This window comes from Zophobas morio, unplaced genomic scaffold (assembly GCF_036711695.1).
Source record: "Zophobas morio isolate AGI-343-1 ecotype UQ-CSIRO unplaced genomic scaffold, CSIRO_AGI_Zmor_V1 ptg000119l, whole genome shotgun sequence".
In the NCBI taxonomy this organism is placed as follows: domain Eukaryota; kingdom Metazoa; phylum Arthropoda; class Insecta; order Coleoptera; family Tenebrionidae; genus Zophobas; species Zophobas morio.
The window spans coordinates 181,116-207,686 of NW_026972224.1; the positions used below are offsets into that span (position 1 = coordinate 181,116).

Genomic DNA, 26,571 nt, shown 5'->3' on the forward strand with positions numbered 1-26,571 from the left:
TTTGAAACGCTATGTTTGCTTTAACGACCTAAGTCAAAAGCTTTGGAAAGAAGTGAAGATAAACTCCTTTAGTTGTTACCCTCTATTGCCCATTACTCAGTTTAAGTTTCTTTAAAAAAATTTTTGAAAAAGGTTAAGCCGGCAAAAAGGCTTAAAAAGAAATTCATTCAACCATAATGGATAGTTGCAACGAACACTTAAGAATATTCAATACATGGCTTTTTGGTTATTATAAATATAGATGCTTCCCGCCTTAAAAATTTTTATACCTTTTTAAAGTATTAGTTCAATTTTATAATAAAGAAGCGTTGAAATTGTTTATATTAAAAGTTTATAATAAATCATAACTCAAAAATGCTAGGATGTAGAGCTCTTACCACAATAAAGCGTAATTTTACTAAAAATCTAGAGATATTTAACAATCTGCTTGCTTAGTGGTGCGTTTAAAGGTTGGAAATGAAAACATAAATCTATAACCTTTAAAATTATAAATATTTTTTAAGATGTAATCTATTTGAAAGCGTAATTAAAACTGAAGTTTGAAATCTGTAACCTTGCCTTTTTTTTTCCGGTTTTATATATAACTTGAAATTTTAAAACTTAGATATTTTATTTAAAGAATTATTTTATATTAGGCCTACCTTTGCCGTTAGGATATAAGTTAGCCCTGCTCAGATTTCTTTTAGCTTGTGTATACGCTATGGACCACGTGAGAGTTATACGCCCGACGGTGGCCTGCGTCGGCTCTATTTTTCATTTTAGAGTGATTTACTGGGCGGTTGTGCTTCTAAGGCGGCTAGAAAGCTATTATATTTAGCTTCCTTATAAGCTTCGACAATCCTTTTATATCATTTAAAAACTATATTAATTCCAAATATTATTATAAAAATAGTTTTCGAACCTTTAAATTTGGAAAAACTATACCTGTAAAAATAGAGGCTTTAAGTTTAACAACTATAATAAGAATATTTAAAAACTAATTAAACTTGTAATTTATTTTACATTACAAACAATTAAGTTATATACAAATCTTTATTAAATTCGTTAAATTTAATAACTTCGTTTCCCCAACTTGCCCAACCCGGCAGCAAATTTCTAGAAAACAATTCTAGCTTACTTACAGGAGTAATAGAAGTGAGGCAGTTTTTTGGTGATAAGTGAAGCTCTAATAACTCTACAGAGAGAATAAAAAAGGTTTTTAAAGGTTAACGTAATATAATAACAAATTAAGCTTTTTTTGCTTTATTTTAAAAATTATTTTATATAAAGATGAGCCAACAAATAAACTTTACGCGCGTGAGAGACCAACATCTCTAAAATAAGTGATAACGACTTTTTAGAAAAATAAAAAAAGGGTATACCCTCAAGGGAAGGCTTCTGAGAGTGAATGCGACTTGGTATGCTCCCAAATACTACTTCATAGGGAAGTTTAAACTATTTTCAGAATTGAAATTATTATAAAAGTCAAATTAAAAAAAAAGTAAAAGAAGTTAACCTTTAAGGTTATTAAACTTAAATTAATAAAAAAATTATACAAAGTTAAGTGTTAATATAGAAAAAATTTAAAAGTATTCTATCAAATCATAAACTTTATTTATACTCGTGTTTTTAAACTTAAATTACAAGTAAAAGGTTAATGATAATAATGTCTTGAGCTTGTAAATATATGAAAAGTAAAATAAATTGTTGAAGGTAAAATTGTAAATATAAAAAAATATATAGTAAGAACTGGTTTCCGAGAACCAATAAAAACAGGCTCATATGGCTTCCGATGGAGAGAATCGAGCGAAGTCACCAAATGGCCACATTCTTTAAACTTTTTTAAAGGAAAATATACGAAAAAATTACTTAAATACTTTCAAATCTGCTCTAAACGTTGCTTATATACCTTCAGCCAATACCAAACGCCCACATAATTAATTCTCCAATGGGGAAAGAGTTCCTGTTTTATAAACTTTTGGAACTTTACTTTATTAGTACACCAGACCGCCACAAAGCCGTCTTCGCTGAGCAACGATCTTACTGGTGTTTTTAGTAACTTGCGCGGAGGTAAAGAGTTATATCTGTTTATAATTTTATAAAAAGAGTAAATAATTTTTGCTTAAATTAAAAAAACCTTATTTATATAAAACAGTGTAAGGATTAGCGTTTATCATTAAAGAAATAGATACAAAAAAATAGAGTGGAAAATAAAAATAATAAACATAAAATCTAGGTAAAATTAAACTAAACTTAAGAAAATTAAATTAATAGGACTACTAACAATACTACACTTCTATATTCTTTTAATAGTGAAATCTTACAAAATAAAGTTTTTCTTACATGAATAAACTTGCTAATAATGCTGGACAAGTAAAAAATAAAAATACTTTTTCCCTCTTTTTACGCTTTTATTGTCCCAAGGAGGGTCAACAACAATAATAGAGAAACCTTTTTCTGGCTTTACTAAAAAAAAATTTAAGTGAGCTTAAAAATTTAAAAAAAAAAATTAAACAAACTTTTCTACAATAAAACTAGTTGAAGTGCATAAAATTTTTATTTCATATTAAACCTTTAAAATAAATACTATAATAATAGAGCCAGCGGGTTAAATTATTTCATTATAAAACGGTAACTTATATAATGTATGTAAAATTCTTCTTAAGTTCACCCAAGATCTTTAAAAATCTTTGCTGTAGAAGAATAAAGTGATCACATACAGAGTCAAACTTATATAAAGAGTATTTTATACTAAAGCTAAATAATCAGTCCTGCAATAAAGTTAAACAAAATTCAAGTAGCATACAAAAATAAGTCATATTAAAGTTATTAATTAAATAAAAATTAGTCAAACAAATTTATTTTAAAAATTATCAATATGAATTGTACCTTTCATTAAGTTGCCTATATCCTGAAAAGAGGACATATAAAAAGAAGAATGAGGCGGAATTATATAACTCGTGCCGAATGCAAACACTGTAAGTGTTTTTTCTGTTAATATAGGTATAATATTTATAATAAAGCTTTTTTGTAGTAATTAATAAGTTTAAAATTTCATAAGTAAAATAATTTAATTATTATAAAATATTTAAAAATTAATAATAGTATAAAAATAAAGCGGCACTATGTTTTAACGGAAGTAGTATATCTCTTTTATATATTTTAAAGTTTTTATTAATTCAGTTATAATACGTTGTAAAGGAGCTCTAACGTTTTTATAAGCCTAAAAATCAAAAAGTTAATAAAACTAATAATTATGAAAATTCTTGATACTGTAGTTTTAACTTGGTCGAATTTAAAATTACAAAGAAAATTTGCAACACCAAATATTATTTGCTTACAAATATTATATTAATCCTATTGAAAAAACTTTGTTACAACATCAAAATACATAATAAAAAAAGTAGTAACTACTGGAGTGAAGAAAGGAAACCTTCAGTGTTAAAAATTATATTATTAAATATGTCGTAGCTGTTAATTTTTTGTTTGTTTTGTAAATATAAACTTCCAACTTCCTGTGGGAATGCTCGAGCTATACGACCGAATTCGGTGTAGTCCGTGCTGGTAGAAACGTTAAATTTTTCAAAGTGCCCACAACAAAAGTTTCTACAATGCTCAGTAGAGCTACTTTTATTTTTATTGATAGCTACTTTAATATGTTCGTATGCAACTTGAAGTAAATTTACAATTTCTAAGTGCAAATCTTCGCGTTCAATCTGCAAGAAAAACACGTGAAGAAAAAAGTTGAAATAACACAATTGTACAAGTTTGTAAATAGTTATTACCTCACCAAAATTTAAATTTTCCAATTTATTTTTTTTTCCACTTTTCTTGCTTCTAAACTTTCTTTTATTATTAACTATATTAAGGTTACTATTATTATTAATATTACTGTTTTTGTTGTTATTATTACTACAAGAGTTATAGCTTTCGTTATATATCAAATTTTTTTGGCGCAAGTTATGACTTATTAACCTAACATTGACCTTCTCAATTATCAACGGAGTAAAACTCTTCAATATTAAAAATTTAAATAACAAAAACACAACTTTGTAAATACTTTTAAACACAAACCTTGTAAATTTCCGGGTTACAGGTATAAGGAGAGTAACGTGAATTTAAAAAAAGCTCTTGATTAATTAGATTTAAATATATATTCTTACTCTTACATTTAAAAAAGGCGCTTCAGCAGTTTCAATAACATTTCGCACAACATCTGACCAAACAATAGACATTACACAAAAAATTAAATACCCCTCAATTATTTTAAACAAGAAATAGTCAGAATATGCCTTTTTATTTATTTATTAATAACATTTGAATAAATAAAATTTTTATATTAAACGCTTTTCAAAAGGGACAGCCTTTCTTAAAAGCTTTGAGTTTTCTTCGGGCTAATATTTTTTACATACACGCGGACAGCGCGACCTCCGCGCATGGCAGGTAAGTGCATTGCTTCACAATTAATTTTATAATTTTTTGATAATATAAAAAGAAATAAAAATATAAAGTATGAATAAATAAAACAAATTAAAAAAAAGATTAGTAATAAGACAATAAGCAAAGGATATAAAAAAGAGAAAAGTCTGTAAATAGACAAAATTTCCTTCGGGCTTCTTTATTAAATTCTCAATATTTATTAAGATAAATTTTAGTAAAGATTTCTTTATCCAATTAAATACTATATCTACAAATATTAGTTATGAAATGCATGTTCTACTCGATTAGTGTTAAATCTATTAGATGGATTACTTTATAGCTTCTTTCTACTTTCAAGAAATGCATGTATTTTAATTTGCTCTACATAGAGTATCATTTAATAAATTCCTTTCTGCCAGAAAACGACTTGCCCAACTGTACATCACCATGCATTCGGCACGGTTCGCAGCTGTTTGTTTTTAACCAAAAAAATTGAGGTGATTTTATTTAAAAAAAAATTTCGTGTTTATATTATTTTCTCTCATTTCCGAAACATTTGATATACTAAGAGCATAGAATGTTAGGACACTTCGTTAATTTCAGGATGTCAGTTTTGTTCCGTTGTCAGCGAAAAGAGTCTTACCGACGAGTGGTATGGACTAGTCTGTCATGGTCGGTCAAATACTTAATGGGTACAGCTTTTGCTTGATGCTCCAAAAAAGTTTGCTCTTTCGCTGTGCGTTAGAGAGTGTCTTTAGATATCTTAGACCACTATAAAATTTTAAAGCTGATAAAAGTTACATAATTATTCATAGTTAGTTTTACCGTATCTCAGTTGAAATTACAAAACAATGCCTTATACTTGCTCCTGAGAAGGTTGGAACCGTATAAATAAAATTTACTATATATATAAGTTCATTATTTATTAGACCTCTCTCCATATTATAACAAACAATAGATATACCCTAATATTATAATATCGTTAGCATATCGCAATTTCCCTTTTCTCTTTTCATAAAAAGTAATTATTTGTATTCCTACTAAAAAGAGCGTGTTTTGATCTTACATCTTCTGGGTTTGATGAAGATTTTTTTATTCAGGTGTCTACATATAAAATTATCTTTATTTCGTGCTTGTGAGTGCTTTTAATTACTTTTTTAAGGTGTTCTTATGACTGTTTCAAAGTTTATTGAGTATATAGTACTAACGATGTAATCAAAAAACGTGCGTCTCTCATTGTATAAACAAATGGGTGCAGGCAATTTATTTACTTTACCTGTAAAGCATCACATGTTGCAGGAGCAAAGTTTTTAAACATTAAATTTCGCTTTAAAGTTTAAAACTATCACACTACGAAGTAAATGGCGATAGCATCTTTTTTTACTGTTTGAGTTGTAATGGTGGTTTTGGCTATTTGTACGCAGCTTTTAATAAAAAACTCAAATACATATATTTTTGTAGATAAGACTTCGGTTTTAAGGAGCATTTAGTCAAGGCTTGCTTAAAAAAATATTTAGTACAACCAGTAAACTAAGTATTTACTTAGTTATTCTCTAAACTACTTTTTTTTTTTTTAGGCACAGGCTTACTACGGCTGGTCTTACGACCTTCGCTTAACCTGAATTCCCCATTTTTTGAAGGGGTTAGGGCACGAGTACCTACCAGTGTACGCTTTTTAAAGAGCTATAATGTTTTTCCCAAAGGAGTGGAAAAAAGCGGAAAAATATCGGGTGCGTGTGGTGGAAAACCGCGGAAATCACCATAGGGAGAGGCACTCTTTGAACAAGATCCGAAGCCACTTGGAGTCACCGGCCAGCACCACTGGCAGTCGGGCCTCCCCTATTATGAGCCCCTCATCTAGAAGGAGGGAATCCTCCACTCTGCGCATACTAAAAAAAAAAATTTATACTATACATATTAGTGCAATTGATTTGAAAAGGTACCTAATAAACAATAAATAGTTACCCTTAATTATTCAAATTTTTAATCCGTGCTGTAAGATTAAATTTTAAAGACTAGTTTGTTACTATGCGTAATTATAGTAAGACTCTCAGTTAAAAATGTGTTAACAATAACTGAATGACTCAAGTTTCATTGGTTTACTCTTTACCGTAATAATCTTGTGGGATGGCTGGAATATATATAGTATTAGTAACTAACACTATTCTAAGAATCCGCTACGATTCGAACGGCACAAAAGACCAACCAAACGTGCGATTTCCCAATAACACAACAGACTTAAGTCATGATAAAATTTTGATGCAACAGTGTGTGCAATTGTCATGTTAGCAATAGATTTGCAGTAGTTTTAGCTAAACTTTACCCATTATATAGATCTTTCAAGCGTGGTTTTCAGCGGACCTCAAACGACATGTAGTTTTATATAAAACTTAGTATGACCCCACCCAAGATTTCACCAAGGGATTCCCTGCTCTGCCTCGGCGTAATAGATTTAAAACTGCTCTGGCAGGCAATGCTAGTACTTAAAGCGAGGCATTCATAACCAAGTTAAACAGTGGTTATCTGTTTGTGTTGTTTCTGTTATGTTTAAGCTATAAAGTCAAACGTTAAACCAAGAGACACTATCGGTAAGGAATATAAAGACACCAGGCACAAGGTATGTTTCTGACCATCATGTTTGTCCTAAGGTTTACAGGGAAGATTTCACCTGCCTAAAGACTTTATTAAGCAGACGCATTTTTACCATATTTAAGAGTGTATCTTTCGATACGAAGCGTGAAGCAACCTGCGACTCTACAAAGTAATGCCAAACTCTCAACCCTAATATTGCACAGGAAGGTACTATAGTCATAGTCACAATATTCAGATGGTTCAATCATTACAATAACCCGTGTTTTAGCTGTAGTAGACAAAGAGTTACCTAAGACCTTTATCTATCGTAGAGAGTGACGCGACCCGATACAACAGTAGTCTACTTTAAGATATTAACCCATCTTTGGATGGGACTCGTTTGTCATCCCTAGATCGAAAACCTGGAAACCGCACGGAATAATACGTCGGCCGACGCTAATTTTATATATAGGCTTGTCTGCTGCAAGCACTTATACGACGATGACCCTGGCGACTAAAAGCAACCGTTCCTTCCTTAAGAATGTACATTGCCATGAGGAAGGATCAAAAGGTTCGACTTAATAGTCCAAGGCACATGAGATTCAGGCGCCTAACGCTACCATTAATAGCACCAACCTAGACACCTGCCTGAAAAGGGTCTTTAAAGGATAACTCTAGTCAACCTCGCTGTGGTTGCAGCGTTAACAAAAGTTGCTTACGAGTCCCAGCACAAAGGGTAAGGTTTAAAAGGTTTAAAAGGTTAAAGTTGCATGCAGGGACAGCCGCAAACAAAGAGACAGGAGAACGAGCCTCTTATCTTATTCGATGCGTTCCAGCACCTTATACATCAAAAATGACTCGTCAAAGGTCTAAAATAGTACCTCTACCTATAGAAATTAAATTTAAGAAAAAGGATAGTAAATTTTAGGATTAGCACAAGGTTAAAGCACTAAAATAGATAATGTTTAAATCGAAGCTTTAGATCGTGGTTCTGATACCTTTATGATAATGAGAAGGTTAGTATTTTTACTTGTTATAATTATTAACAAGTTAGGATTAAGGTACCTTCCTGCCTAAAAATGGTAAAATGATAATAGTAGCGTACCTGATACAGGTCTACTGACGCGTGTAGTCATAGAGTTAGTTCAATAAGGCAGCACATAATTAGCCAAAACTACCTTTTTAGTTATAATAGTATCGATACCCGGTAATGTTAATTATTAAATTAGATGCTACTTACTAGTTAAAAATGAATTAATGCATAAAAACTAATAAATATGTAGTTTTTACTAGTAAATAAGTTTAGGTTTTGCATTTAGTTAGATGCACTTAAATTTAGGTAGGGGTTAGGTTTAAAAGCGCCAACACTTGTTAGTAAAGTAAGTTAAGTGGCATTATTCCAGAGACAATTCGATAAACTGACCTAAAATCGTTAGGATTTTGGTCATTTGTATATGTAACCTTTAGCTGTAGGAGATAGAGTACATTCTTTAATCTTAACTATTTTCCTTAGTCATTTTAGGAAGTATTAGCCAAGTTAGCCAATTAAATTATGGCTCAAGCCTAATCGTGAAGTTACAGTTTGGTAATCATTCCTTTGTTTAATAAGGTTACATTAGCCGAACGTCACAAGGAAGCGATTCGTCATAGAGAGTCTTAGATTTCCTTCATTTTGCTTTATTAAATTGTATTTTCTTTTATTTTATGGGGTTAAATTGGATTTTCTTATTGCGTAAGCTATTTTAGATGCTTTTTAGTTTAGGCTATAAATAAAATTTAACTTTCGAAAATAAAATGCATGAATTTAACGGAGCTTTAATCTTCAAAAAGTTAACAGTTTAGCCCTAAAACAGTTTACATTCAGTAGTGTTAATTATACAACAGTAAGCATTTAGATCATGATACCTTAGTCGACAATGACACAGGTAAGCTTTAGCACCAACCATTGTAACCGCAGGCCGAGACTGCAGGTTGACAAATAATAATCATGTTAATCTCTCAAGGCTAATGAAAAAGTTCCACTTTAGTAGAACAAAACTAAATAACACCCTTTAAATGCTAATTAGATCATTCTACCAAAGTAGAATAAAAAAAGGAATAAAAGTTATGTTTTCCCTCTTTACGATGACTATTCAACACGAAAGTAGTTTAATAGTCCCCTGGTTCGAGTAGGAAACATAACCTGTCCCTACGGGATATGTTGCCTACTACGATGCCTACGAGGAAAAACATAACTTTATCTTATTAAAATTTTTGGTTTGGGCACGCGTTCGTAAAGGCTGGTCAACGTAACGTGTGTGCTTGTCATTCACGTTTGGGTGGGAAAATCAGGTCATAAATAGTTCTTGTCAATAAATGAATGTTAAAAGTATAATAGCTTGACCTAGCAAACTGGAGGTATGCAGACTTTATAAACCGACTAACGGCTTCTAAAAGGAACAAGGAACAAAAGGCCAGCAACAGGAAGCAAAAGGCCGACAGCTTAACTGTAAAATTAGTGTTAATATACATTCACATGCTAGTAAACATTCTTGATAATTAATTTCAATATAACGCACTAATGATATTGAATTAATTAACTTGGCAGTTAGGATGGGTATTGGCATCGAGTTATAAACTTACGATACCAGATGGAGGCCCCTGCAAAACTAAAATTAAATAAGCTTGGTAAAATTTATGTGAAGCCCCTCTCAAGGGCCAAGAAGATCCTTTTAGTTTGGTTCGCAGGGTGAGCGTGTCATCCGCTGAACCACCTTTAATAGGGTGTTTTGTTTTGTACCTCTTATGGGTCGCTTAGGTTAAATTTATACCACCTGTTAGGGTAAAAAAAAGAAGTCAGCGTGAGCATAAGTAAAGATGCAAATATGTAAAGGGCCTAATCCATTTTAACACTGCGGTCTTTGACAAAAAACATAATATAACAATTATAATTAACTACAAGGTTTAACAATTATTCAAAATTCACAAAGTTTAGATCTAATACAAAACTTATGAAGAAGTTTACCTAAATAGTGGCAATACAATTTTTATAAACAAAATCTAGAAATTCAGTATTACTTGCTAAATAATACAATTTAGATAGACTTTATCCACTTAACCTTTATCAGCTATTGCTGTTAGCATATGCTTCTCTTACAAACATTTATTTCTATTCTGTATGTGATGCGTGAATAGTGTTAATTTTTGTAGTAAAAAACAAAGGGGGAGAAGACTGTTTTCTTGTTTAACCTAGATTCATTAGCTACTTGGAGACTTTAAGATATTAAAATTAATGCTTTAACTGGGTAGAAGAAAAGCAATTTACTTTTTAAGGCTCTTATACTTTGTAATTTATAAATTTATTATTCGACTAATTAAAACGAGCAAGGATACGGTAGCACGTTGAATCTAAAAAGCGAATGTCGGAGTCTCGGACCTGCTTTCTAGGTGATTAGATTTTAGAAATCGCACCGCCCAGTTAAGGCTGATTTAAGAAAACTTAAGAAATAAATAAAAAAGCAACAGTAAACAGAAGGTGAGAGAGACATGGGCGGAAGGAAGATAAGAGGTTTTATTAAATGGGCTGACCCACATCATTTATTTATGATAACCAATAGAAATCACTCTTGATGGCAAGCAATGTTTCTTTCTCTAGTAAATTCTTGCTCTCGGGGCGCCTGTATAAATTAACTATAGCACCTAAGCCGAGGAGGTGGGAATAGAATAGAGGCAGAACCAGATTTTCTTTCGTGCTATACGCTTTCACTCGGATAAAAAAAATGAGATAAGAGATGCATCATTTAAGCAAAAATATTACCAATCTTAAATGCATCCATATGCATAACAGCCCCACAAAATAGCCGTATTGGGCTATATTTTTCTGAAGACGCACGTGCGTTTAGAAGGTATACATATACAAGCATCTGAAAAGAACGACTTGGTGAGCCTCCACGTGCTCTACTTTTTCTTCATGCAGCCGTGGTTGTCCTATGCAGTGCCGCATTGCTAGGCGATGGTATATTTAATTCAGCTTAGACCCTTTTGCAAAGCAAACATTTTTTTAGTTTTCCGTCTTCTTTTATATTAAATATGTTATCCTTTAAAATACTAACATTTTTCTTCTCGTCGAAAAGGCCCCGTTTGTATCCTTATAATAAATGTATTGTTTTTGAAAAAGTTAATGAAGTTTGACCATTTACTTAACTGACTGGCAAAATATATAAAAATATAAATAATAAAAATATTTTATTAAAAAGTTCAAAAAGAGTTATATAAAAAATAATCATTAATTTATTATAATAATTTAAATAGACATAAAAAATATGCTATAATAAATAATAATTTTTTATTATATAGTACTATGTTATATGTTGTTTAATATTTCTGTGTTGTTTAATTATAAAAATTTGTGGCGTATAAATAATTGTATTTAATAATTTTTTTTATTATGCTTAATATTTTTTCACTATTTATATAATTAACAATTTGTTAATTATAATGATTAAACGCTTTAGTTTTTCAAAGTTATTCCGTTCAGAAGCTAAAATTGGCTAATTATTCGAGGAAAACTTTATATAAATTTTCTTTCTTTTCTATAGCCGCTCTCACTGCATTTGTATAACACTTCTGTTCTATTATTAATACTAAATTTCAGCGTTTTTGTTAATTTTTTTGGATAAAAGATTTGGTGCGTAAGGCATGAATATTATTCATTAAAAGAAGAAAGAAAAGCTGACCACGACCGATTTCCTCCTCATTCGCATGTTTTAAAAGATTGGCAGGTGGAAAATTATTTATTTTTTTCTTTAATAATTATTCCATTTTAATTGTATTATAAATTTTTTCTTTTTTTATTTAATTATCGGTCTTATAAAATTAATTGTTACATCTAACCCTTTTGTTTGTTTATTAAATTATTAAGAGAGATTTTGTTTTAATTTTTAATTTATAGTTTGTTATTATATTGTTATTTATTTCTTATTAATTCATATGTTATAAAGTTTATATATATTTACTTATACGCACACCCCTATATGTTTGTCAGTTGTTAATTTTACTTTTATTGAATTATTTTTTTATTATAATTAAATATTATTATCTTATTATAAAGAAAATATTTATGTTAATACTATTATTGTTATAATAATTTTTTATAGATTTTACTATTAAAGAAGTTTCCAACAAGAGTTCTTTCCTCCTTATGGGGGAGAATCCACGATTACGAGTTACCTGCATTTCTTAGAAAGCCTGTTAAATTTATATATTTTTAATTGTGATCTTTATAACTTATTATTATTATTATCATTAATATTATAGACTTTATAGAAAAGTGCAATTGTTATTCGTATTTGGGTTATTTTATAATATAAATAAGTTTGATTTATTAAATTAATTTCAATTTTTTTTTTTCGATTAAAAGTTGATTTCTATTTAATTAATATTTTTATTTAAATTTTATAATTTTTTTTAGGCTTATATTTTTAGTTGATTTTTTAATTTACAAAAAAAAATCTCTAAACTTTTTTATAAGACACGTAACAGAAATTTACATGAACTTAAATAAATTTTAAGTTATCATCATAATTAAATAATAAAAATGGAAAATTTACATTTTACTTAATTTTTATGACATTTAGTTTTTTTTAAATTATTTGTTAAACTTTTTAAATAATATTAATATTTAATTTGGAGTTACTACAATTTCTTAAATTGATTTTGTTATTTTGTTATTTTATATAACTTTTCATTCCTCTTTAAATTTATTTAGTTAAAATATAATTGTTTTTAGAAATTAAATTATTTTACGATTTTATAATTTGAAATTTTAATTTTTGTTATTGTTTAAGTTTAACTATTTTTGGCAACACTTTAGTATAAAGTTATATATTTAACTTTTTCTTTTTTTTACTTCACTATGGAAATAATAAGAATTATAATAATATACAAAAAATATATTAATAAAAAAATAATAAGGAAATATGAACATTAATTATAAAAATTTTATAAAAAGAAAATAAATTTTTTAATTAAAAAAATAATTTATTAATAATAACTTAAAATATAAAAAAAAACTTTTATTTTTTAGTTTTTATTATTTTCATATTAATGAATTATATTAATATTTTATATAAAGTTTTTATTTTTTTATTTTTTTTTACTCTACAATATTTATAATATAATAAACTTATTTTATGATTAATTTATTTTATATTTTTATTGTACACAAAACTTTTTTTTTCTATTATACAATGTTATATAATAAACAATTTTTTATTTTTATAAATTATATTCTTTATACTTTTTTATATATAAGAACTCTGGTTATTTATTTTTTTCCGATAAAAAAAATATTTTTTAATAAATTGTTTTTTATTATAAATAGTAATATTAATACTTTTTTTTATATAATAACTTTTATTTTTAATTTTTCTACTATTCAATATTTATTATATAATTCTTTAATTTTATTTATTAATATATTATATTTATACTTTTTTTATATAAGAACTTTAATAATTTATTTTCTTAATATGCAATATTTAGTTATATAATATACTAATTTTTATATATTTATTAATAACTTTTTCATGTATAAAAACTTTTATTTTTAATTTAAAAATTATAAATATTTATATATATAAAAACTTTTTTATTTTTTTTTTATATAATATTTATTATATAATAAATTATAATGTTAAACTTTTTTATTTATGAATACTTTTATTTTTTTTCTGTTGTGCATTATTTATTATGTAATATATAATTTTATATACAGAAAACTCAGAACTGTTTTCATTTTACTATACAATATTTTTCTTATAACTAAAATAAACTATTTTTCCGTAGCTTTATTATTCTTTTGTTTAAGTAAAAATAGTCATATGAAAGTCTTTTCGGACGAACTTATAAATTAATTTTTTATAGATTTTTATAAATAGAAATAAATATATTAATATTTTTCATAAAGTTAATATAAAATTTTATTAACTTATTTAAGTTCATTAATATATAATATAATATATAGTAAAGAATACATATTATATATTTTTATTAGTTAATACTAATAATGAAATATGAAATATTATATAATAAATAGTAAAAATATATTATTTTTTTACTTTTAAGAAAATACTTGACATTATTAAATAATACAATTAGAGAATATAATATTTTTTAAATAATACTAATAAAACAGTTTCATATATTCATAATAAATATATCGGTTAAATAACATTTATAATATTTAAATAGTTGGTAATACTAAAAAATAATAGTAAATTTTTCTGAATAATATACTAAATAGAAAAAATAATATTATTAATAATAAATTATTAATAACGTATAGCATTTTCATATAATTATTAGATTATTGGAGCCTATTGCTGGCTTTTTAACTGCAACATGCAAGAAGCGCAGCGCCAGAATTTTAAGGATTATAAAAGTCTAAACGATTTTTTTACCCGCCAACTTTCTCCCTTGGCTAGACCAATTGAAGATTCTATAATTGTGTGCCTTTTCTTTTATTATTATTGTGATTATTATTTGACTAGTCCAATAGGTGTTGCTCTAAATTGTATGCTTTTCTTTTTTTCTTTATTATTATTTTTCGATTATTTATATTTGGTAGACCAATAGAAGATGCTATAAATGAGTGCTTTTTATATGTTTGTTATTATTATTTAGTTAGCTCAACTGTAGATGCTATAATTTTAGGTTTTTATCTATTATCTTATATTTATTACTATTATTTGGCCAGACTAATAGAAGATACAATAATTGTATTTTTTTTAATTAATTAATTATTATTAATCGTATGCTTTTTATTTATGTTTATCATTATTTATCCAGCAATAATAGTTTTTTTTAATAATTTCTTTTTATTTATTATTATTATTGATAAATAAATGATAATCGTTTATTATTTTTCTTTTTATTTATTGTTATTATTATTATAAAACATAATTGATAATCGCTTTTATAAATTTTTTTTGAGGTTGCTCAACTAAAATTTTTAAATTTAAATTAATTTTTTTTAATCTTAAATTTTTTGTTAATATATATAAAGACCAGTCCAGCGGATGGACGAGTTCTGTATTTGGGTCCTGTTCCAAACGGAAGAGTGGAGGCTGTTAAGGTTTTTTCGATTTACAAATTTTATAAATTTTTTTTAATAGTTTTAAGTTATATATAATTTTTTTATTCGTATTAATAAACTTATTTAATAACTTTTTTATTGAAGAGCCTTTACTTAATTATTATTAATATATATAAATTTATAAAATTCATTATTTTTGTTTATCTTTTTTAGTTTTTGTCTGTGTTTTTGAGTTCTCTATTAATATATATTAAGCAATTTTATTCTATTTCTGTTTATTTATAGAAATTTTTTTTTTTATACCTTTTTGCTTATTTTTTATAATTAGAATTAATAAAAATAAAAATAAAAATTATAAAATAGGCAAATTTTAAAATTGATACAAAATTATAAGAAAAATGAAAAATTTTTTTTTAAAAATTTTTAATTTCATTATACTTTGTTTGAAAAGTTGCGCCTCAGAAATATTAGAGCCTTTCACTTTTTTATAAATATATAACACTTTTAAGTTATAAAAAAATTATTATATTTCTATATATTATATATTTTTTTCTACTTGTCACTATAAATTTATATATCAAACTTTCTATAAATTTGAATTTATTTTATAAAAATGTTTTAAATTTAATAATAAAAGTTTTTTTAAGTTTTATTTTGTATTTTTTTTATAATCTCAGAAGATTAAAAAAAACTGTAATTATATTTTTTAATTTAATTTCGAGTAAATAAAAAAAATATTAAGCTCTATACTTCTCCAAGTTTTTTAAAAAATTAGAATAAATTTTTTGTTTATTATAAATTTAAAATTTATAACCTAAAAAAAATATAACTATTAGTTATTTTTTATAGGAAATTATAAAAGTTTTATATATTTCTCCTTTTTTTAATAAAATATTTGTTCATCCCAGAAATACTTATAAAGTAAATTAAAGAGTTTTTGAAGGTTCAAATCTTTACAAGTTTTTAATTATTAGTGTATTTTATGAAAGATTTATAGAGATTAGTAGTGGCGGACTAATTTTAGAGGTCGTTTATTTAATTTACACAAAAAAGCCACAATCTATTAATTCCAATTTTATAATTTTTTTATTATAAAAGTACTAAAGCTTATTATTACTGAAAGCAAAAGATTTTATGGTAAAGTAAGACATGAATAAAATATTAATTTTATAAAAACTTAGAAAGTTAAAATTTATAATAAAATTAGGCTTGAAGAAAATTTAATAACTCCATCTTGAAAATGTTTCAATTATAAGAATATGAATATTATTTCTAAGAAGGAAAAGATTTTTTTAGCAAAGGATGTAGAATAATTCATTAACTCTATTTTGAAATTTCATTATGTTTATGACATAAAGGCGTGATTTATTACTAGGAGGTTTAGGTTTTCTAGTAAAGTAAGACTTCCAGGATATATAATTTATTCCATCTTGAAATATTATTATTTATAGGGAGAAAAAGATTTTTTTACATGTAGAATAATTATTGGGCTTCAACATGACGTAATTTATTACTAGAATGTTAAGGGTTTTTAGTAAAGACATTTAGAATAAATAATTTACACCACCTCAGGAAAATTTATTTTCTATAAGAAGGAATTTAGTAAAGATTTGTAGATTAATTCTTTAAATTTATCTTGAAAATTTCTTATTATTTAATAAATGAAAGCTTAATTTCTTATTAGTGGGTTAATATAATTTACCTGTGTAAGACTTGTAGAATAATCTGTAAACTTCGTATTAAAAATTTGCTTATTTATGAATATCAAAGTTTATTGATTGTTGTAAGAAAAACTGTTTTTATAATAAAGCCAGACATGGGGATAATTTATTAACTTCACTTAGAAATAATGTTTCATTATAGTAAAATAAAACCTTAAGTTATTTCTAGTAGGAATAAAATAACGTTTTTATGAAAATTTGTTTAATTTCAAGCGTATAAAAGCTAAACTTATTATAAGTAAAGGATATTTGTATAGTAAAGTAAGACCTTGACAATGGTTTATTAACCTCATCTTGATTTGTTTAATTTTAATTAAGAAAGCATGATATATTGAAGATTAAATTTATTGGCAAGGTAAGACATTTTCTTTTAAATACTTGGCTTATTATAAGTATATAATAGCTTAGTTTATTACTAGAAGGAAAAATTATTATAAAGTTAAACACAGAATCATTTATCAACGAAGTTTGAATATTCAATAATTTTAAAAATAATAAAAGATTTAGGAAGTTAAGATTTTATAGTAAAATAAGAATTGTAAAATAATTTAGTAACTTTTAAAAAAAAATTTATTAAATTTAAATTTGTAAAATAGTTAAAAAGTTCAGATTTTACAAAAGAGTAAGATTTTTTCAAATTAATTTAAAAAGTTGGTATTAAAGAGTGCTTGAAGGCCCATAATTATATAAGAGTAGCAGTAACTGCTAAGAAAAACTTTTAATTTAACTTGATTTTTATTTAATTTTGGAAAATGGAGAGCGTTAAAATAAATTATACCTTTAAAAAAGTTAGAATTAAGAGATTCGATCTTCTTATTTTACTACAAACAAGTTTTTCTAATATTTCGTTTTTTTATTTGCTTATTACAGATATGGTATATACGTAATGTTAGTAGATACACTTACAAGGGCTATAAGATTTAATTAAATAATAAAAGTAAAAGAAATTCAGTTTCAATTTTTTTTTTTATATATGCAATTCATTACCTAAAGAGAATGATTTAGCTGAAGAAAACTATAATTGTATATGAAGTTGATATCTTTAAAAGTTTCTAATAATTTTTTAGTTTTACAATTCAGATATTTTTATATAGGAATAGTATTATTAAAATTAATTTATAAAGAGTGATTTAGGTAAAAAAATTATAAGTAATTTTATATGAAGTTAATAAAATTTTTAAAAGTTTCTTATAACTTTTTAGTTTCATAATTAAGATATTTTCATATAGGGATAGTATTATAAAATCAATTTAGCTCACTAAGAAAATTATAGGGCTTAATATAAAGTACAACTTATCTAAAATATTAATTATAGTTTTGGTTTACTATGATGAAAGTATATAATGTAATATTGCCCCGTTCCACTGCCTTTGCCTTCAAGAAAATTTTTTAGCACGCCAAAGATGAACGCTTTTTTTAAGTAATTTATATATTCATAGGGTGTTACAGTCCGCATAAACCTCTTGTATAAGTATTAATCTCTTAGTAGTTTATAGTTATTTTACTTTTAATGTTAATGTGCACGGAAAGAAGACTTATCAAGCAGTTTTCGCTATGCACATAAAATTTTATCAATAGTTTTTTAAAACATTCAAATAGTAAAATGAAAGTTTGGAGTAATACATACGAGGCTTTTCTGCGGATGGATTTATTTTTCCTTTAGGTTTCGCATATATATAAAATGTTAAAAAAAAAAATTTCCAAGGAACTTATTTTATATAAGCGTGCAGATTTTATTTTATATATAATTTAAAATTGTCAGACCTTTTATAGAAATCGAGAACTTTTTTTTATGGCCAAAATTTTGTTTGTTTTAGATTTATTAAAACTAAAGAAAAACTTAAAATCTCGAAGTGTAATTTAATTAATTTTTTTTTAAATAATAATCTATATGTACAAGAAAGACAGGCAACGAGCAACAAAAAACCCTAAACAAATTTAAAAACTTTGTTTTGTTTTCTTTTAAAATAAAAATAACTGTAATAATATCAAAAATATTAAAATTACGAGCCATTTCTTTTAAAATTTTAATAAATAACTTTTTTTACAAAAGAATACTTAAAATACTTAGATAATTTTTTTAATAAAAATGTGGCTGTACAAAGTTATCACAACTTTTTTAGGGGATTTCATATAGTATTGAAAGATTTCTGGGCGAAGTTCCTATTCCAAGGTCAGTTAGTAAACTTCCTGAGACTTTGACTTTTTAAAATTTATAAGGCTATTTAATTTATCGGAAGGGATAATTATTTAATAAATAACTTCTGCTAACTTATTAAAAATATTACTATATATAAATAGCTTTTAATTTTATAATTTTTACAAAAATTGAAAAATGTTAACTTTTGGAAGTATTTTTATAACTTTAAGTTATCAATTTTTTGTTTAATAAAAACTTGAGAAGTCAGAATATTTTTTAGGTAAAAAAAAAGCTTTTTACTTTAGTTTAAAATATAAATTTTAATTTTGTATTTTAAATATGAATAAACAAATTATAATTTAATATATTTTAATTTTTTTTGGCAGAGAGGGCTATAGCTTGCAACAGATAACAATTTATTTGTCCCCGAGCGATTGTCATCGATTTCATTCGCCCACCAATTGGAACATTCGGAAACGCGTGCATTTCCCTGGTAATAATAATATTAATAATTATATACAAAACAAGTATTGAACCTTTCTAATATTTATTTATGTTAAAATATATTTATTAATAACTAAGTATAGGAAATTTCATTATTATACTAAGAAATAAAAATACTTATAAGAATAAATAATATTATTATAATAAAGAATATTTAATATTAAAGTAAATATATTAATAATATATCTCTCTACGAATTAATTATAAACTATTATACGAAATATTTCTTTTATAATTTAAATGAATAATAGTTACAATAATAAGTAATATTATAATAAATTTAGTTGGTAATAAACCGTATCATATAATTATAAACTAAAAAACGAAACACTTTTATAAATAAAAATACTTTTGATAATTAGTAAAATAATATTATAATAAAATATATTTAATAATAAACTAAATATATACAATAATATTTATAAAAATTTATACTTCAAGGGGATTTGCTATCAGTTGCTCCGCCCTTAACGCATGTTATTGAGGGCCTTTTTAACTATAACGAGGTATATTTTTTAAAAAAGTTATTATTTTTTAACAAAAGTGTATAGTTTATAGTTTATTATTACTATTTATTAACATATTACATAACTTACTTGAATCATTATTATTTACACAGCGAGTGGCTCTGAGTGGCACGTGGATCAACGGCTTTTTTAGCTTTATTGCCATTGGCGCTTTTAATGTCGGGTCCATTTGTTTCTATTTCGATTCGGTAATTTTTTTAGTGATTTTTATATAACTTTTTATCCAATAAAATTCGCATAGGAGCTGTCCACCAATTGTAAAAAAGATAGTAAATTGCGGGAACGAAAGTTTAAACACTTTTCAGAGTTAATATTATAAACTTTTATATAACATTTATGCCTTTTTTATGTTCCATTAATATTTCTTGATTTTATAATACAATACTTGAATTATAAATTTTTATTTTCTCTTTTACTCTACTTTATTTTTTTTATAAATATTAAATAGTTGTAACATTTCTGTTTTATTATCAATATTTTAACTCTGTAATGAATAAAATACAAAATAGGTGATTATTATTATACTTTATGTATAATTTTTTATTAAGTATTTTTATTTTATTTTAATAATTTTTAGTATACTTTTTTTCTTTTACCAATATTTTAACATTTTGTAATAAATAAAATATAAATTATAATTATTATTAATATACTTTATGTATAGTTTTTTCTATTTATTTTTAATATGTTTTGTTTATAATAATTTTTTTTAGTATACTTTTATGTATTATTAATGCAGAATGTAAGTATTTATATATTTCTTTTTATTATTGGTATTTACCTTTTTTTTTAATAGTTGAATATTTTATAGTTTTATTAAAAATTCTGCCGATCATTAAGTTTTTTAGCTTTTTTTAGTCTAAATTTCCTTTTCTTTCTTTATTTTTCCGCGTCACTAATTTTTTTAATCTACCTTGATTGGCCCTTTTTTCTACTGATATTAACGTTATTATCGGAAAGTAATATTTTTTTTTTAGAAAACTGGTGCAGCGAAGTTATATATTTTTTAGTTTTTTTTTTCTTACTAAAAAATATATAAATTATTTGCTATTCACTTATATTTTAAAAATAACTTTTGAGAATAAATTTTCTTTATTTATAGTTTTATTATTCTTAAAAAAAAAATTTTTTATTAAAATTCATAAAATTATATTTTTTTTTAAAGTAAAACTTTACTTTAATCATAGTTAGTTTATATAGGAAATATAATAAGAGTTTTTATCATTACATAAGTAAGCAGCACATGTAGAAAAGACAGTCAGTATGAGTAAATAATAATAAAAATAACTTGTATTAAGGAACAATATATATTTAATTTTTTTATGAATAACTTTTTGTTATTCACTAAAAATAGTAATAATAACAATGTAATAAAATTATTATGATAAAATGAAATATAACTGATAACCGAAATTTGTTATTTATAATTTTTATAGTAATAAATATGTTAGAAGAAAGAAATGTGGTTAATATTATGCTTTTTCGTAACTTCAGGGTTCTGTAGTACTGCTTTATTTTCCTAACAATTATTTAGACCCGTTTTTGGGCCTCCCTCGTGGTTTTGGTAGAAAATGGATACTTTATTTTAAACTTTTCTTAGTTAGCAATGATGAGTGCATACAGAAAGTGCAGTTTTTCGAGAAAAACAAATTTTTTATTGTAACAATGTCATTGAAATTTATAAATTGAATGTCTTAAGTGCCCGGTCAATATTATTTTGGTAGTATAATTATGAACTTTTTATTAAAAGTCAGACTAAAACCATTGTTAATCAACAACCAATTATCTGCTTTAACAACTGTTAATCTTATTTTTTATTGGTCGACAAGAATAATTGTAACACGTAGAGAGTAACGAGTTTTACTTATTTTAAAATGGGTCCCATTTAAGTGTCTTAAGCGCTTTTAAAAAAACTTTTGAAAAGTTTTTTTACGGTGAAACTTTGTTATTTTTTTATTAATAATAAAATAATAATGATAATGTTTTACTATAAAAGTTGATAATCTAAATATTCTTTATTATTATTATTATAATATATTCAGTTGTACATTATATCACATTTTTAAAAAAAAACTTTTAAAAAATATTTCGCGTACTGTAGATTATAATTGTATTAAACATATAAGTATATTATTCAAAAAAATTATATCATTATTAGATAATAATATAAATAAATGTTTCTACAGTTTAATAATAATTTTAATTTATTAATAATTAAAAAATATACTATTAATTAATAATTTTTATTTTTTATTACTTTTGATTAAATTATATACTTTTGTAGTTTAGAAAATAAATTTTGTACAAATTTTAAAATTATTTGTATTAATATTATTATTGTTAAAAGTATATTAAATTTTAAGTACTTTTTAATATATTAATAGTTACTATTTATTAGATTGTCTATATATTATATTTTAAATGATATTAGTATATTTTTTATATAAATATTCTTATAATATTTATATTTCTTATGATATTATTTTAATAATAATATATTATATATAAAATTTAGTTTCATCAATAATATTTTATTATTTGCTTAATATATTTATTCTTGATTAATATTATTTATGCATATGAGTATAAGCATATCAGTTATAGTAATAGTAATATTACTATTGAAGTTTGGTACAAAATAGTAATTTTATATCAATTTTTATTCTTTACAAAGTCTTATAGTATATTAATAGTCTAATTCTAGTAAACTTCTTTATATTATTATATAAAAGAAATTTTTTATATGATAAAATTTAAGCGCTTTTAATAGTAATTATTATAATGATTATTTCAAGTTTTTAAAATATATAATAATTATAATTCTTATTATTCTAATAATATCATCATTATTTTATTATTATTGTCCTAAAAACAATTTTTACAGTTTTTATTATAAGAGTAGTTTTATTATAATTGGACAATAATTATAGTTTTTACTCTACAATAAATTATATTTTTTTTGTACAATTATTTTTTATTATTTTAATTATTATTATTATTTTTAAATTATTTGTTATTTACTTTAAGAAATTTTTTTATTATTAAAGGCATGCCAAGGAAATATACTTTATAATATATATCTTTTACATTTTTATGTATTTTTTTTAACTTTTAAAGATTCCATGTTGAGAGAATATTCATATTATTTTTTTAACTTTTTTCTAATGTTTGTTATATATTAGAATATTTTTTCATTATTTTAAATATTTTAAATATTTTAAATAATTTTTTACTCTTTATTATTAATACCTCACGCACTTAATAATCTTTTTGGTGCCTACTAGTCCCTTATTGGTTCCTAAGGGAGAAGAAATTGGATTATTTAAATTTGGATCTTGCATCGTTTTAATATTTGAAATGCCCCAAAGTTTTAAATTTCTTGTAGCTCCTGGCGACAAAGTTCGTATTGGCCAATCGCTTGTTAAATAAACAAAAAATTAACCCATAGTTGAGTTTTTAAATTTTCTTTTCCGGCTCTTAAATTAGTCGCAATTATGTGTGTAAGCTACCACTTAAGTGTTGCCCATGTATGCATTTGACAAAAGTAAACAAATGTCTGGAGCCTTTATTCCACGTGCTGCTAATCATTTTTGCTTACCTTGTATTTTCCTAAGAAAACGTCTTATGTAAAACTTTAAAGTTTTTTTAGAATTAAATTTGCATATTTATGGGTTATCATTGATTATATATGACTTGTTCAATTTCAACATTTAGAAAGCTGTTTTAATATAGTAACACTGGGTTATTAATTAATCTGTATCATTAAGACAGTCGTTTATCTATAACTCATATTTTATTAATTAAGTTTTATTTTTATTTTGCACAAGTTTTAGAAAAGAAGCTCGAGATCATGTTTTTACTTACTTTTTAGTATACCTTAGTTATCTTTTTAGCGCAGACAGTCAACTGATCTATTTGTACGGCTTTAATTGTTTTAGTCCGTTTGTTAGAAAATCTTGTTTATACTATTGCCTAACCTTTACTGCAGGAAAGCTCTACAAATGATTTTCTTTTACATAAACATGTAAATGCGGTGTCAAAAGTAACATTCACTACCTCTGAGATAACCAGTTTTCTTTTTAATCCCTTTACTGCGAAAAAGCTCAAGTTCATGAGATTTTCGCGAAGTAACAAATACTACTTCGGGAATAGCTTAATTTCCTTACAGTTAGAAACCTCTAGCGATGTTGCTCTTAACCATCTTTAAAAAGAAATCTTTTTTTTTAACATAAAAGCATCACAAGCAAGTAGATAAAGTGTACGTTTAGTGAAAATTTTAAAAATAAGATCGAAAACGAGTTTTCTAAATTTGATTCTTAGTAAAAATCTAGTGTGAACGGTAACGCTTTATAATTTTTAAAGTAGAGATCTTTAATATTAAAACATTTCAAAGTTTTTTTTCCTGTTATGATTCTAAAAAAGTCTATTTAATCCTAGCGACGCTGGAACTTTTTAGGCAAAGATTCTGAAATTATAACTACATTCCCTTAAATATAATTAGCTTAAAAAATCCCCTTATTTTGATATTTTTTTAAAGGATGATATAATAAAGAAATAGTAGACTATTGTAGTGGAAGAACGTTAGAGCGCTTATTAGTTTTGCGTCTAAGAATGAATTCGGTTAGCAATGATGTAGTAGCAAAAACTTACATCGCAATACCGCTTAGCGTTAGAGAGTTAAGGTTGCTCCAAAATATATATTCAACCTAAAAAAGACTTAAAAAGAAATTACACATACAAAGGAAATTTTCTAAATCTTAATAGATGTCTAGTGGAAGCCGATAAATTGCAACGTAAAAATAGTTTAAGGTTTCTGTAGTTTTAATAAAGTTAAACTTTATTAAGAAAAGAGCAAAACTTGCACTGTGCGTTTTGTAAGAATTATAATTTAATTGCCCTAAAATATTTCTTCTATTGCTAAGGAAAAAAAAGATTTAAGTTTCTCTAAATTTTTACTTAAAAAGTTAACGCCGCGAACTGTTGGGCGTGGTGCATGCCAGCTTCGGTTCTTTTTAGTGGCGTTCTGTTTTTCTAGTTTAGCTACTATATGAATATATATGTAAATTTATATAGGGTTAGGGTTAAGGGATAAGTGCTTATACTTTGAAGCATCTTTTTAGAAGCCTTTAATAATAAATGGTAATATAATTTGTGCTTCGTAGCATCTTTAAGTATATTTGAAGTAGTACATGGTAGCTTTTATCCTTTAAATAAGAGTTCTGTTTTTCTAGTATAGCTACTTTTTATAAGTTTGTAACTCTTAGCAAAATAAAGTTAGTATAATTAGTACTTTGTAGCTTCTTATAGAAGCTTTCTGTTTCTCTAGTTTAGCTACTCTATATAAATTTATAACTTTAAATAATAGATAATAGTAAAATTAGTGCTTTGTAGCATCTTTTAGATCTTTCTGTTTGTTTAGTTTAGCTACTTTATTTTACTTAATAACTTTATATAGTAAATGGTAATCTATGATTAGTACTTTGTAGCATCTTTTAGAAAAATTTTAACGTAGTATAAAGTAGTTTTATTTAGTCAAATCTGTTACTAATGTACTTTATTATAATCCACTTTCTAAGCTATTTTATCTCTTTAGTAGTTTGTTTGTTAATTATATATTCGTTCTTCCCTATAAAGAAGTTCATAGTTGTTACTTTTTTATTATTTGTAAATAATTAAGTGGATGACTAACTACTTTTTTTATGAAGTTTTTTTTTTTCGTTAGTAAAATGTATACTCTTTAAAAAGATATTTTTTTTTAAGGGCATTTATTTAAGATATATTTAAACAGAGTAAAATTGTTAGTGGCTGTCTCGGATTCTTCTAAGACAAACTTCCTTTCTTCATACAGGTTTTTATATAAACCAATTATAGTAAGTTAAAATAGCTAGAAATAGCTGCTAGAGGGTAGATTTTATTTACATTTACTACAGAAATTATAGTGTAAAGTTTAAAACAAAATTTAGTTGGTATTTATTTTTTTTTTAAATTATTTTTTTATATAAAAAATATCTAAAAAATTGTTTATAAATCTTTTAAAAATGAGACAATTTTTATTTTTTTAAGGGTACATAACTAAACTTTTGAGGCAAATTTCAATAAATTCTCCCAATGCATAACCAATAAGAATAATAAAAGAGCTCCAATAGTAAGAAGTTTCTAAAGAAACTTGATAGAAATTGTTATGTGTAAACTTTATGACTATTTTTTGAATTATAAAAATAACAAAACCACGTGCTTATTTTATAATTATATTATTATTTGTTATTATTATTATTTATTTTTATTGTAATTTATTATTGTCTTATCTGTTATTACTATTATTTATTATTATTATTACTTAAAAATAAAAATAAATAAAAAAAACCTCTTAAAGCCTCGATATTACTGGAAAGAACCAGTATATTAACGACCCAAAGAAAAGTTCTTCTTTCTAAAAAGTTATTTATTTACAAAAATAATAGAAAAATAAAATATAATATTATTTTATATTTTCTAAGGAAAAATGAAGAAAAATTTATAATAAAATATGAAATAATTTTAAGTAAATAAAAATAAAAATTCGGGTATTACTATTCAGTAAATAATAATAATAAAGTAAAGCTTCCTTTAAATATTTTTATTAATTAGATAATCGTT

At 24.5% G+C, this 26,571-nt stretch overlaps 1 protein-coding gene and 1 long non-coding RNA gene across 3 annotated transcripts; one reads left to right on the forward strand and one right to left on the reverse strand.

Moving 5' to 3' along the window:
• Positions 1–1,013: 1,013 nt before the first annotated feature.
• On the reverse strand, positions 1,014–2,964 carry LOC135145072 (uncharacterized). Of its 2 annotated transcripts, none has more exons than XR_010283310.1 (6): positions 2,869–2,964; positions 2,370–2,445; positions 1,889–2,063; positions 1,744–1,816; positions 1,362–1,434; positions 1,014–1,174 (listed from the first exon to the last, which is right to left on the reverse strand). It is a non-coding gene; the product is annotated as an uncharacterized LOC135145072 (long non-coding RNA). The 2 variants fall into 2 exon arrangements; XR_010283311.1 differs by having other exon boundaries at positions 1,730–1,816.
• A 7,965-nt stretch (positions 2,965–10,929) lies between these two features.
• Positions 10,930–23,364, forward strand: LOC135145066 (uncharacterized). The gene is made up of 12 exons (XM_064077192.1): positions 10,930–10,963; positions 11,463–11,563; positions 11,631–11,729; positions 12,105–12,197; positions 14,314–14,454; positions 15,014–15,082; positions 18,888–18,937; positions 19,291–19,397; positions 19,850–19,914; positions 20,028–20,123; positions 20,177–20,241; positions 23,220–23,364. The coding sequence occupies exons 5-12, from the start codon at positions 14,350–14,352 to the stop codon at positions 23,362–23,364; spliced, it is 702 nt and encodes a 233-aa protein (XP_063933262.1). The 5' UTR covers positions 10,930–10,963; positions 11,463–11,563; positions 11,631–11,729; positions 12,105–12,197; positions 14,314–14,349.
• Positions 23,365–26,571: the final 3,207 nt, after the last annotated feature.